The following is a 14349-nucleotide window of genomic DNA, read 5'->3' on the forward strand; positions in this document are numbered from 1 at the left end:
GGACCACAAATATCTCCTTGAATTCTTTCTAGGAATTTTAGTGGTTCAGCTTGAATTTTAAAATATGATGGTCTTAAAATTTATTTCCCTGTTGCATAAGTAGTGCAACCAGAATTTTTATCTTGGGGAAATTTTATCTTTTCCATATCATGACCTATGGAATTGCCGATAATTTTTCGCATCATCCCTATTCCAGGGTGCCCAAGTTGATCGTGCCAATTTCAAAATGTATCGACGTTTTGAAAAATTATCTTATAAGCAACATGAGAAATGTTGTATGTACAAGAATCCTTAGAATATTGATCACACAGAAACTTAGTACCTTAGAGGGATCTTTCAATTGTTATGCTCGAGCACAATAACATCATCTTTACTTGTCCAAACAAGACTTTCCTCTTCCATGAGAAGTTCAGCATCAACTTCGGCCAAGGAAGAGATTGATTAATTTTGTACAGCCAAGTTGTGAGGGATGATAGATTGATTTTGTACACTAATGACCATGCACTGCTAGTGGGGGAGGAAAAGAGGGAGGGAGGGAGAGAAGACATGTCCATGCATGTGAAGCTTACACTGAGATCACTTTGATTTCATAAGGTCTGTATAGATTTCCATGTTTCTTCTTTCTAGTTCCTCTCCTTTCTTATTTGTAGGCATGTAAGATTCCCGTAAGGGCCTGTGCTTAATAGTATCTTCGACATCATCTTCTCCATCAGTCCAATGCTGCATTCAACACTGAAAAATCACAATTGAAAATCCATAGTTCCAACCATATTAATAAAAGGACAAAATATAAAGTACTATGACTCATGTAACCGATGCTAGCTCCCAGGATATTTCGCACAGGACATACTACACACCTGCTTCAGGAAGAATCTACTTGAAAGAGAAGGATTTGCAACTTCCAGTAAACCAACAGACAGCACATCGGCAGGGTGCTCAATCTTGCCAATTCTTAATCTTACAAATCCAAAAACATATAGAATGTCAGCTTTGAGCTGTTACAGCTAATGGTTTGGAAGCGACTTCCCTTCCTGTTCACTTGCTGGTAGTGCTGCAGGACTTTCCAGCTCCTGAATGGCCATATCTTCATCACCTTGTTGTCCTTCAAGTGCCTAAGCATACTCCATTTGCTGATGCAGTGCCACAATTAAAAAAAGAAGCCTTCATCAGTGGTGAGAATACCACTGGATAAATGGACACTTGTGAAATTCATCGAATATCTATGGGACATATTAGCTATTCAGCTTCAATTAGTTGCTTCAGTAGACGGAAAAAAAGAACGGCGAGAAGCACACCCAGCTGGAAAGAAAATCATGCTACTTGTGTGCTGCCTCTAAGGCTCCAAGCTGGTGCGCTCTGCTGGGAGGGGCGAGGAAGGCGATGGACGGCGGGGCAGGGGCGGGTAGAGGTGACGGGGCCGAGAACACCGCTCCCACAGTGCCATCATGTCTGTGCCCGCCGCAAAATCTGAGTTGGCCGGAGTCACCATGCCCACACCGCCGGCCACGCCGGGGTCCTAGGGGCCGCCGCGCCCGTACCCTGCCAGGGCCGTGGAGGCCTAACCGCGCTGGGATGGCCGTGAATGCCACACCCGCGCTAGGGCCGCTGTCATCTCGCCCGCACCGGAAGGATGAGGGAGGCACGGCGGTGGCGGTGGCGGTGGCGGCGGGTAGCGGGAGGACGGTAGGATAAACGTGCCATGGAGAGATCGAGTTGCCTGCGAGCGAGTTTGCTAGGATTCGCGAGCATGCGGGTTGATGGCTCAACGGGTGAGAGACCCGCTACGACCCGATCAAACGATTTATATTGCATTTCGGCCGCATCCAACGGCTAGCAAGCTAGCGGGCGACGTGGACAGATCATGTAACATTTCCGGAATGTTATAAAGTCAAAAATAGTGAATTTCATAATTTTTTTGGTAATGTTGCGGTTAATCTCACTTAAGGATAATTCGGCTTGTCTAAAAATTCTTAGTAATTAAAAATTATAAATTAAACTAAGGATTATAAAATGCTAATGTGATCGATTTGGAGTTATTTGGATGTTATTTCGAATCTCCCTTGTTTAATAAAACTCAATTTGGATTTAAAATTTCCTTGTGTGAAATTTTGTAGAATTTAAGTTGAAATGTGTCCTTCAATTTGAATTCAAATACTAGCCTTTCCGAGTGGGATTTAATTTGAATTTCGGCCATTCAAATTAAATCCAAATGCTGACCAACCCCTAACCTAGCATGGGCTAAAACCCACTAACTCACCGGGCCCAAAACTCCCTAAACCCGCCTAACCCCTCGGCCTGGCCTGCTAACTCGGCCTGTCTTCTCTCCAGCCCGATCCGCTTCACTCAGCCCGACTCGACGCCTCGCCTCGGCCTGCCCCGCACGGCCCACACGCTCGGCCCACAGTTCGCGCAAACCGGCCAGCCCGCTAGCGCCCCCCCTCCTCTCTTCTTCCCTTGTGCCACTGACGGGCCGACCCCATGCGTCAGGCTCCCCTGTACCGCTTTCTTCCTCCCCGCTCCGCCTCGCCTCGTCTGCTTTCCGTCGCTTTTCCCCAGCGCGCACGGAGATTGCAGTCGCGCCGTCCAACGCCGTTAGCCGCGCCGCCGCTGACTTTTCCCCTGCGCACGCGCGCAATCCGTGCCCTGGAAGCTGGAACCCTAGCCCACTTCCCCTCGTCTGGTTAATTGAAGCCCAATCTATCCGGCTATCCCGAGCCCATCCGTGCCTCTATCCCACACCTCTCTCCCACCTATAAAAACCCTAGCGGCCTCCGATCCACGGGTTTCGCCCGCCGCCGCCGCCGCCATGGTACGCATTTCCGACCTGTGCGCTTAAGTTGTCGAGTTCATGTGCTTCGTACTGGTGGTCTGGTGCCTCCCCTGATCTGACGCTTTGCCTCGTCGCGTTTGTTCCCGTCCCCCGCGCAGCCGTCCCACAAGACCTTCCGGATCAAGAAGAAGCTGGCCAAGAAGCAGCGCCAGAACCGCCCCATCCCCTACTGGATCCGCATGCGCACTGACAACACCATCAGGTTCGTCGGTCTCCTCATGCCCCCCGTCATGTTTTGCTACCATCCCTGGCGGCGTCCTGGGATTCGGTCGCTCATCTGTTTCTTGCTTCATGTGCCAGGTACAACGCGAAGCGCAGGCACTGGCGCCGCACCAAGCTCGGATTCTGAGCGGGGGAAGAGATGCCGGGCACCGATGCTTGGGGAAACTGGGGCTTACGAGCCAGCCTCTGGACGCTTCCAAGTTTCCGCATGCTATGAAGCTCTTGTTTAGATTTTGCTTGTGTTAAATTTATCTTATCCGTTGTTCCTGTAGCACTGAGAATGCCATGTTTTGCTGATGGTTGAAGAACATCTTTTATAATTATGCAGAAGCTATCTTGATCCGCAGTGCGGTAATCAGTTGGTCCAGATTGCTTTTTTGCATTTCAGTATTTCGATTTACTTGTCTTGTGTAGATGCTTGTTCATGTTCATTGATGGCTTAATTGCTATGATTTTAGCAGTTGTTTACAATCTAGGTTGGTTTGCTCATGATCTTGTAGTGCATTTGATCTGCTAGTTAGTGTCATCTAGTTTATAGTTAGTGGCATGCTGTAGCATGTGGATTAGTATTCAGAGCAACTGTTGCCTTTTGCTCTCGAACCCTAGCTAGTGAAAATCAGCTGCGGCTGGGGAGCCTCCTGGAGGACGGGCTCTCGTACAAGGAGAGCTTCATCGTGCGCTGCTACGAGGTGGGCATCAACAAGACGGCCACCGTCGAGACCATCGCCAACCTCCTCCAGGTACGCTCGCGCCCCCGATTTGTGGCGTGTTCTTCTTAATTGGATTCAAGAGTTGAGATGCGTGGATCTGAATTTAGGACGCTCCGAACTTGTGGCAGAATCAGAGCTCCTCTTCTGTGCTAGGATTGGATGCTGAAAGAGGAATCTGGTTACTGTTACTACACGAATATGGGCATTTTATAAGTTAGAGCCTAGGGTGTAGCTTAGTCTGTGCCTTGGTGGATTGACATGCTAACTGTCCTGGTCTTGTTCAGTGTTGCAAAGTGGCAAAATCGGCCATAGAATTTTGCACCTAGTCTGAATGCAACAAACTGGCCGTTTGCAATGCTAAAACCTAGTGTGGCTTTTCTCTGTCTGCCAGTCCTGGGATAGAAGAGATAAGAGCTCTTGAATTCGCGTGCTTAAGGCAATGCCTATAAGCAGCGACAAATTAAGTCATGTGCTGAGAAGAATATGGTGGTGGTTGTCGCTGTCACCAATTTCCTGGATGCGCTTGCTTTGGCATCCACAAACGAAATTCATATCGGGTACAGGTCCCTGGAGTTAGCATTGGTGGAATTTGGTGGATCCAATGCATTTGTTGGTTTGAAATCTAAGTTTAGAAATTAAATTTACACCAAATGGGACAAGATTAACTCCCCATGTTCCCATTTGATCAACTGGTTCTGAAGTATCAATAATGCTGCCATTTATAGCAAGCATATAGAGCTGTACGGTTGTTTTTTATTTCCTGTATCATTTCTTTAATGGTAAGCATTCTCGTAAATACAGGAGGTAGGATGTAACCATGCCCAAAGCGTTGGGTTCTCCACTGATGGTTTTGCCACGACCACTACAATGAGAAAACTCGGACTTATTTGGGTGACGAACCGAATGCACATTGAGATCTACAAGTACCCTGCTTGGTAATTTTTCAAGCTTACATTGAACCTTTATTTCCATCCTTTTTCCTTTTTGGTAAGGTTTAATCCTGACTGTTAACTCTGTTGCTTGTAGGGGTGATGTTGTTGAGATTGAAACATGGTGCCAAGAAGATGGAAGAATCGGTACTCGTCGTGATTGGATCCTCAAGGACCTGGCTAATGGTGAAGTTATTGGCAGAGCTACTAGGTACTTGCTGCTCGAGTATAAGTGTATAATGCAGGGCCTAAAAGAGGTTCATCAGTGTTTCATTCTTTTTTAGGCTGATATGATGCTTCAATCACATTCCATACCATGTTTGTGTCTCCTAGTAAAATGAAACAGGAAAAGGGTAATTTCATTCCTGTTTGAGCTAAATTTCTCTCGTCCTCTAGAAACTTCATTCTACCTCATTAGGCAGGTGGTTTTGACCTTTAGTTGACCGGTGTGAATCGTTTGACCTTTAGTTGACCGGTGTGAATCGTAAACTGGTGGATTTTATCCTGCCTGTTCCTCTGGATGGCATTATACTATTCACTTGCATAAGCAGGGAATATCTATTCTTGCTGTCTTTACTGAAAGCAACCTTCATATTTAGGAAGTGAGACCAATTAATGAGGCTTTAGCACTGCAGCAAATTGTTACAGAACTAGACAGTAGTAATGAGCTTATCAGATTCATTTTATGTTTTCTTTTAGTTTTATCATAGCATGCAGTACAAGTAACTGGGTCATGTCACTTATTGTCCAGCAAGTGGGTCATGATGAACCAAAATACACGGAGACTTCAGCGAGTTAGTGATGATGTGAGGGATGAGGTGTTTATACACTGTCCAAAGACTCCAAGGTAAAGTGACTCACTTTTGTTCTCGACATTCTGCATATACATGCAGTCTTGTTATTTTCGTACAGTTCATGAAAGTGCCCAAGTAGTCTGCCCGTTTGGACTTTAGCTGAGGTCTATTTGATGTTTTACACTCATCTGTGCCATTTTAAGCATCATTACCTTTAGTTCATTGGATAAATGCGTCCTAATCTGAATAACATGAAAATAGCTTGAACTTCTTTTTTAATTGCATGTAAGCAATCTAATGCAATTGTCTTGGTTGTTGACTTGTGATGATTGTCACTATAATCTCGTACTATAGTTATAAGAATTGCAAACAAGCTACGGTTGTTCCCAGAGGAAAATAATGGCAGTTTGAAGAAGATTCCAATTCTTTCAGATCCTGCACAATACTCAAGACTAGGAGTCTAGGACTAGTGGTCAGTTTTTCTTTCCTTTGCGAATAATCCAGTTCTTAGCATTGCACTACTTCCAGTGCTGACAAACATTTATTTGTTAACTGCAGCCAAGAAGAGCTGATCTGGACATGAACCAACATGTCAATAATGTTACTTACATTGGTTGGGTCCTTGAAGTAAGTGTTCGACTACCCTTTTCCTTACTTTCAATCCTGCTTTTAAACTTTGGTTTATGTGGGATATCTAATCAGAGTATAGTTCGAAATGACTCGTTCCTTAGCAATACTATTTTCCTTCTAAATTGAAATTACCATCTTTATTGATTTTGTGATGGTTTCTGATAATTCTTTTTTCTACCTTCGCAGAGCATACCTCAAGATATAATTGATACGCACGAGTTGCAAACCCTCTTGACTACAGAAGAGAGTGCCAACACGATGACATAGTTGATTCACTTACTTACATAGAGGAAGGAGAGGAGAAAAGCATGAACGGTTCTGCTTCAACACAACACAAAGAAGAGCGGCAGCAGTTCTTGCAGGGCTTAAGTAGTTGGGGTTTTGTGTTTTGTATTCTGAGTGATAGATGAAATTATACCAGTGTTTGTTGTTTCTTGCGTGGTTACACCGCAACCTTCGTTACAAAATCAGCAGAATGGACGCCCAGAGAAGGAACAATGTAAATGCTGAAGACTCCTTGAAGCCTGCTGCGCAGGTATTCTGCAGAACACAGAGGCAAGTAATCGAAATAATCTTGGTGTGACTTTGTAAGCAGGCGCTGGAAATTTACAACACATCAATGATCCAGTCCAGGGCTTCAGGCAAAGGTGATGACATGTATGCAGGCGCTGGAATTAGCATCCGAGTTTAATTTTAGTTTTTCCCCTCACCAACGATCATCCTGATCACGGCTAGCACTACTACGTGCCTACCGTGGTCTACTACTTCTACAGCCAATAAATTAACAGGATGACCACACAAAAAATGAACCCGGCATATATATGTGTGTGTATCAGCAAGGTGACACAGAAAAGTTCAACCATTAAGAAAATCATACACTGAATCATTCTAGAATTCAGATAAAGAGATTTGCCATGTTCACATGAACTAAAAATTAATTACAACATTCCGACAACAGATAAGAATTGTAATCTAGCATTTGTCTTAGACTGTAGGCCTCCGTCAAGCCTCTGCTATGCTGCCTCATATATGTACTCCAGCATGCCAGCTTCTTCATTAGCCTCAGCTGAAAGAGGAAACACTTGTAAAATTTAGACACCCAGTTAACATGATGATGATTTAATCTTGTTCATACCTGAGGCTGGTAGCATGTAGGAAACAAATTAGTAATGAACTGTTCACGGTGACAATTCTTCTCAGTTGAAAATGTTTCTGTTTCTGATAAAATTAACAAAATTAAGATGGTGATCTAACTCATTCTGCTTACCCATTTAGCTACCATTAGATTCTACCAAATTCATCAAAATCTATTCGGATACCTTGACAGTGTGCAATGATTTATTAACCTGTGGAAGCGATGAAATCAATGGCTACCAACCTGACCAAGCATAGATGGTCCGGTGTTGCCTTGGACGGGAAGGCCTCACGGCGCCGACGAGAAGCAGCTGTTCTGTGATGTCGTGGCGTCGATGGATAGGGGTGGGAACCCGTGGTGGCCAATTTTCTTATTGGGCGCTCGTGCGCCGCCAACGATAGCAGCGCACGGGTGCCCGTCTTCAACCTCGCGCCGTCGCCGCGAGCTAGGGTCTGAGGGGGAGGGGGCAGCTAGGGAGGGTGGGAGGTGGGCGGAACGGCCGCCGGCGAGGTCGCCGGCGGCCGGGGTGGTGGTGGGAGGCGGTGGCCTTTAGGTTTCTGGGTTGCCGGGGTGGGGGCGGCTCCATGGCCGCCGGCCATAGAGGAGAAGGTTGGGGCGGGCGGCGGCCAGGCGGTGGCGGCGGTACGGCCGGCGGAGGGCGCGGCGGCGCTCCCGCGCCGCCGGCCGGGCCGGGGCAGGACAGCCGGTGGGCCAGTGGCCGGCGGCAGGGGCGGCGAGATCCGGCGGCCGTGGGCTGTGGAGAGGTCGGCGGGGGCGGGTGGCGGGCGGAGCGGCGCGGCGGCGAGTCGCCGCCGGCTGCGGGTGGCGGTGGTGGTCGGCGGTGGGGCCGGGCCGGGGCGGGGCGGGGCGGATGGGGTTGTGGTGTAGGAGGAAGAAGGTAGAATGAGGAAGAAGAACAGTGTTCGCTGGGAGAGCCTGGTGACGCGCGAGAGTCCGCCAGCGGCCCCCCGTGGTGGCGGGCACACAGCAGCCGGCCAGCACTAAGGATGCACGGTGGTGCACGCGTGTAACAGATCAGCCCATTGGGCCAGTGGGCCAAAAATGAATAGTGCTGGGCCGATGTTACTGTAGCAGACGGGGGTACTGTAGCTCGAGCACTGTAGCTGGATTGGGCCGGACCCAGTCTCGGGTACTGTAGCTCGGGTACTGTAGCACGTCTGGTACTGTAGCGCCGGGGTACTGTTCATCGCGGAACACTGTAGCTCGGAACGATGATCCCATACTGAAAGTTGAGAACGGAACAGACCAGCTTAAATAGCCGGTCGCGGGAAGCTAGTTAATTCCGGATCGATCCTTTTTGCGCGAAGCGAGGACGAAAGCGCAAGAGGATTAATTAGTAGGTGTGGTTTACTCAACTTGAAGAGTAGATCTTAGCCGTTATCCCGGGCCGGGTCGTTACAGAAACCTTCCGAACCCTCGGGGGCTCGGATGCGCACGAACACTAAGGTAGGCTCGGCTTTACCCTCGGCAAAGCCAAGCCACCCTCAGGGGCTACTACGGGGGGAACCCCCGAACGTCCCCAAAAACGCCAATGTTTTTTCGAAAAATTTCCGTATCTAAGTTTCTCGTATACTTAGAAAGGTAGATGCAAGGTATAAACAACTATGGAACGGGATCGGCCGAGCCGCGGGACCGCATACGCCTCCGGGATACAGCATCCCCACTTGCCTCCCTACACCGAAGTTGCTTATGAACGCAAACTTCCTCGCCGAGACCTATCTAAGGCGCATACGAGAACGCGGAAATTAAAGTAGAGAAAATGAGGGCTCGAACGCACAAGGCCTTGATCGGCCACACTATCAATACATCAACTAGTTTCTTCACCCAGAAACACAGTTACGACAAAATACTGACTTATTTACATGGGCTCCGAGGTCCAGACTTCCTACAAGTTGCCATCTCCCCTTGCGGATCTTCAACATCGCCGATTTCGGCTATGGGGGGGATGTCGTCCTCAAGCTTCTTGGCCAAGTCGGCGGCAAAGTCCTCGACGGCGGCGTCGGCCTCGTCCATAACGGCCGCTGCAGCATCCTCGACGACGTACCCCGACGACACCAGTTTGAGGTCCATGTCATAGTGCGTCGAGGCCACGGCAAGGGCCCGTTGAACACCGAGGCGGAAAGTGCTTTTGATATGCTCGGCCACCCGACCGCCCAGCGAGCCACCGAGCTACCAGATAAGGCACGGGATCCCATCCGCCAATGTCACACCCTGAAATTTTCAAATTTCAGGATGTGACTAAAAGAAAATAATAAAGCAATGATTTTCTCATAGTTTTAAAATTTTGCAACATTTTCTTTTGTTCGCAGGGAATTTAGAGGAAATAAATAAAACTTGTTTGAATTTCTAAAAAAATAAAATGAAGTTGTTTGTGTGTTGCTTTTCAAGCCTCCTTGCTTTGTTTTAATGTCTGAAGTTCAATTTAAATTCAAATCTTTGTGTTTGAATTTGAATTGAATTTGTTTGTTTGGTTTTGAGAAAAAAAAGAGAAAAATGTTTTCAGCCCAGCCGGCCCAGCCCACCTCCTTTTCTCTTTCTTCTCCCGCGGCCCAAACTCCCCCTCCCGCCGGCCCACTTTTCTCTCTCTGCCCAGATCGGCGCCCCCTCTCTCTCCCGGCCGACAGGCGGGTCCCGCTCGTCGGATCCGTCCTCCCCCTCTCGCCCGCCTCTGCTCTCTGCTCCTGGCCCCGCGCTGTGCTCCGCCGCTGCCGTGGGCCTCCGCCCGTGCCGAGCTGGTCCCGAGGCCCCAGCAGCTCCGCTTCGCTCGCACGCGCCGACCCGGACCCCGCACTAGCCGCAACCGCACCGGACTCCAATTCGATTTTCGACTGGGATTCGGCAACCGAATCCGTGCTGGGCACGCCTCCCGCGGCCCCAGACCCGCACGCCGAGGCGGCCTCGCGGTCCTTTAAATAGCGCCGCCGCACCCCCTGGAGCCCCAACCCTAGCAAGCCGCCGCCCTCTCCTGCGCGAAACCCTAGCCGCGCCGTCGCCATTGGAGCCGCCGAGCTCGGGCTCGACGCGGATCCGCCGCTCCGCTGCCTTCTCTCGGCACCTGAGCATCCCCAGAGCTCCGAAGCAGGGTGAGCAACGCCGCGCCCCCTTTCCTCCACCCCTATCCTGCTCTCACTTGCATAATATTGCTCGCCGGCGCAACCGTTCCGCCCTCGCCGCCGTAGCTCCCTCCGCCGCGTTTTCTCGCTGCCCCGAGCACCCAGATGAGTTCGCTGCATCGCTCTCTCCCTCCCCGTCCTAGTACCGAGCCAAATCGAGCCCGGGGCGTCTAGAACGCCTACTCCGGTGAGCCCCCGGCCAAGCGCTGCCGTCCGCCGGACTTATGAGCCACCGGTTGGCGCCCCCTTTTGCCCCAGCCCTTGGATCTAGATCCAACGGTCTAGATCCGTTTCGACCCAAGTCAACCCAACCAGTACTGGTCAATCGAGGAAGTTTTGCAAAAGAGCCCCTAGTCTTTTAGAAAATCAACCCGCCGTCCTATGCAGTTGAAAAGTATTTACAAACCAGTCCTTTATTTTATGGTTTAACCCCTGAGCTTTTCCAAAATAGAACCCGCCGTCCTTAGCCTGTAGTTTTTCAAGCTAGTCCCTGTAGTTTAGGTTTAATTTCGTTTTAGTCCCTGGTTTCTTCAGATCTAGCCCCTGGAAGCCCTGTTTCTTCACAAATAAGCCCCTAGAACCTTGTTTTAGCCATATTTTTCACGTTTCAACTCCGTTTTCAGCGATTCTCGCGCTCACGTGATCCTTGTGACGTGTGCGATAGCTTTATAACCTTTTTATCCTTTGTGAGCACACTTTGTTGTGTCCTACAAATCTTTTCCATTAGTCCTTAACCCTTTGGCTAATCGCGACTAAATCCTTAACTCACCGTTTAACCCATAGAATCGCCGTTTTAGCTCCATTTTCTGTGTTCCTTGCGCCTCCGTAACCATAGCAACGAGCCCTATCCTTTAGTGTGTTCTTTTAAAGCCTTTCTTTGTTTTGGTGTATTATTCTTAGATGTATCTTCTTGTTTGCTTTGTATGTTTGCCCGGTGATTGCTCCGAGTGGAAGGATCGCTGTTTCAAGGATTGAAGATCAAGATTTCCAAGTGAGCAAAAGCTGAAGAGCAGTAAGAGTAACTTTTCGTTGGAGAAAGGCAAGTGACCCTAACCATACTTCTGTCTATGCTTATTTACAAGATCATATGTTTTAATTGGAACATGGAGAACCACCCAAGAAAACCGTACAACCACAACACTATATGGCTCTGGTCTTGGCTGATTAATTGGAGACTCTAGCTTGTGACAATTTTATCAAAAGGGCAAGAGGGGATGCATTGACGGGGTATAGCTCGGTCCTCTTGGGGCAATTGGTATTGTTTAATGGTCCTTTGGCAAGGTACCACCTCATTAGGATAGTGTTATGACCGCTTTGACTTGAAACCTTAGTGGATTGTCATAGGTTAGGGAATCTTTGTAAAGGCCTCGTAGCGTCCCTATGCAATCACACCTCGGAAGTGTGATACTGTGCCTAGCTAGCACATTGCGTGGTTGGGTTCAAAGTTCTTCGGAACTTTTACGCGAATTGTGGTGAAAGTGTACAACCTCTGCAGAGTTAAAACTAACCGGTTAGCCGTGCTCACGGTCAGGAGCGGCTTGGACCCTCACATGATTAATAAACTTAAAGATGGATTTAAATCATATTCTGGTTATTTTTTGTGGCATTGCTGAGTACCAACCATAAGTGTACTCACCCTTGCTTACTGCTGCTCAGAAGGAGAATGTGTATAAAGATTTCTGAAGATGTAGCTGAGTTCTAGGCGTACGCAACCCCCAGTCGATTGCCTGTGAAGTATGAAGCCTTCGTTTCCAGGATAAACTGTATAACTCTGATAGTCTTTTATTTGTTGTATTTCTCTTTTTCGTGATACTGTTACTGATTATTCACTTATAATGTCTCTATATGTATGAAACTTGATCCTAGCATACATATAATTATGCATTCGGTTTTGTCCTTAAAACCGGGTGTGATAGCCAACTCCGGTCATTGCTCCATCATCCCTGACACTGTGACGACACAGTGGAAACCTGCGACGCCTAGTCCCGACGTGCTCGGCACTGTTATTACCACTGTGCCGCCAACTCCCCGTACTTTCCATGTACTTTCCCCACCGGGGAACCCTCGAATAGCATGGGCGCAACCCTCAAGCACGGCCCAGGCCTTGATCGGAGCAAGACTTCCGCCTACAGGACCCTCGAGACACCGCCATGTCGCGCGCAGAGGACGATACCCTCTACAGGAGCGACCATGACGCCCACTGGAGCCACAGCAACGCCGGCACGATCTCCGCCTGGCCAGGACACCACCCAGGGCAACTGCCATGCCCAGCGCCATGGTCTCCAGTACCGCACAGTGTACTTTCTACAGTAGACATCCATTGCACGCCCCCGATTCAGGGAGAAGACGATGACTTCTGACCTCTAGTGCATGTACACCGCCCCTCCTTGTGTCTATAAAAGGAGGAGGCGGGCCTCTTATCCGGACACGATCAACTCACCCTGCAATGCACACACGCACCTGCTCCCCGGAGCACGATCTTGGCACTTACCTCAATCACTTAGTAGAGACTAGGGAGCTTCCCTCCCTCTCTCGCCTTGCTTGTACCCCCTACTACAGGCACCCCCGGTCCAAGATAGTACAGTGCATTCGCACACCCCTTTGCTTGATGTACGGCCACGCGGCCGGAACTAGGATAAACCCGTGCGTCCCTGTGTTACCTCTTGCATCAACCATCCGGAGTGAGGGATCATGCAGCATCGTACTAGTTGGTGCCGGACCACCGGGTCAGGACTCCGACAAGAATCGACTATTATGGACTTATGGTCATAAGACTCTCCAGTCTGAATGAAATTTATAGCTATTTCATTTACCCTTAAAGATTCATCGTGACTTCCCGAAACGATGGATCTAGAGTATTCCGATGTTCCAACCTCAGTGTTTATGCACACAATGTCCTCTAGGTATCTTTCAACCAAAGGATAAGTTGCATTTCCAGTCTTCTTTTGCTTGTTTGCAATAGCATCCTGCCTCTTGGAAGTCCTTCTCCCCCTCTTTTTGCTAAGTTGGGATGAGTGGTTTTATTAGGTACATCCACTCTTTCGGGCACATTCCTTGCAGAATGGAGAGAATTTGTGACACCTTTATAATCTGAAAAAGCATCTGGCAGATTATTTGCAATATTTTACAAATCAATAATTCTCTGAACCTGTTGTTCGGCTTCTGTAGTACATGGATCAGAAAATGGGATGCCTTCCAATCTATTTCCTGGCATTCCTTTTGGTACAATTCTCACCCTAATGCCTAGAAATGATCCTCATTAAAAATACAATCAGTGAATCATGCAGTAAATAGATCCCCTGTCATAGGTTCTAAGTACTTTATGATCGACATATATGAATATCCGCTGTAGATTCCCAGTTTCCTGTGGGGGGCCATGGATGTTCGCTGAGGTGGTGAGATGGGTACGTATACATCGCACCCAAATTTACGCAAATGGGAAATACTTGGTGGATTCCCACGTACTAACTGCAATGGGGAGGTTTCATGATATGCAGTTGGTCGTAGTTGGATTAGGTCAGCAGTGTGCAGAACTGCGTGACCCCAACACGACGAGGGCAATTTGCAATTCATCAACATATGTCTTGCAATGAGCTTGATTCTTTTAATCAATGATTCAGCCAAACTATTATGAGTATGTATGTGCCGCTGCTGGAAATGGGCGACTACAAAACTACTCGATTGCTTGATTGTTGTGCGCTTGATCGGATATGGTCTAGCACGCAAAGACTCGAGGATTTAGACTGGTTCGGGCCTAAAAATGCCCTACGTCCAGTATGGGGTGTTGTGTTCTTGCTCTATTGCTCTCGAGCCCGGGTGCTCAAAGTTTAGAGGGGAGCTTACAAGCTGGTCTAGTAGTGTCGAACCCGTGGGAGTCCAACCAACCCTTTCCTATGTGGGGGGCCTTCCCTTTTATAGTCCAAGGTGGGGCCCCCGTTTACAGTTATCTAGCATTATGCCTTTGC

The 14349-nt window shown here is 48.5% G+C and overlaps 1 protein-coding gene, 1 long non-coding RNA gene and 1 pseudogene across 2 annotated transcripts; 2 read left to right on the forward strand and 1 right to left on the reverse strand.

Moving 5' to 3' along the window:
* Positions 1-2489: 2489 nt before the first annotated feature.
* On the forward strand, positions 2490-3419 carry LOC120663915 (60S ribosomal protein L39-like). The gene is made up of 3 exons (XM_039942863.1): positions 2490-2809; positions 2929-3032; positions 3131-3419. The coding sequence occupies exons 1-3, from the start codon at positions 2807-2809 to the stop codon at positions 3177-3179; spliced, it is 156 nt and encodes a 51-aa protein (XP_039798797.1). The 5' UTR covers positions 2490-2806; the 3' UTR covers positions 3180-3419.
* Positions 3205-6742, forward strand: LOC120667476 (annotated as a pseudogene).
* Positions 6743-6935: 193 nt separating this feature from the next.
* LOC120663916 lies at positions 6936-7714 on the reverse strand. The gene is made up of 2 exons (XR_005670649.1): positions 7494-7714; positions 6936-7181 (listed from the first exon to the last, which is right to left on the reverse strand). It is a non-coding gene; the product is annotated as an uncharacterized LOC120663916 (long non-coding RNA).
* Between the last annotated feature and the right edge of the window lie 6635 nt (positions 7715-14349).

The sequence above is a fragment of the Panicum virgatum genome, chromosome 3N, assembly GCF_016808335.1.
Source record: "Panicum virgatum strain AP13 chromosome 3N, P.virgatum_v5, whole genome shotgun sequence".
NCBI lineage: Eukaryota > Viridiplantae > Streptophyta > Magnoliopsida > Poales > Poaceae > Panicum > Panicum virgatum.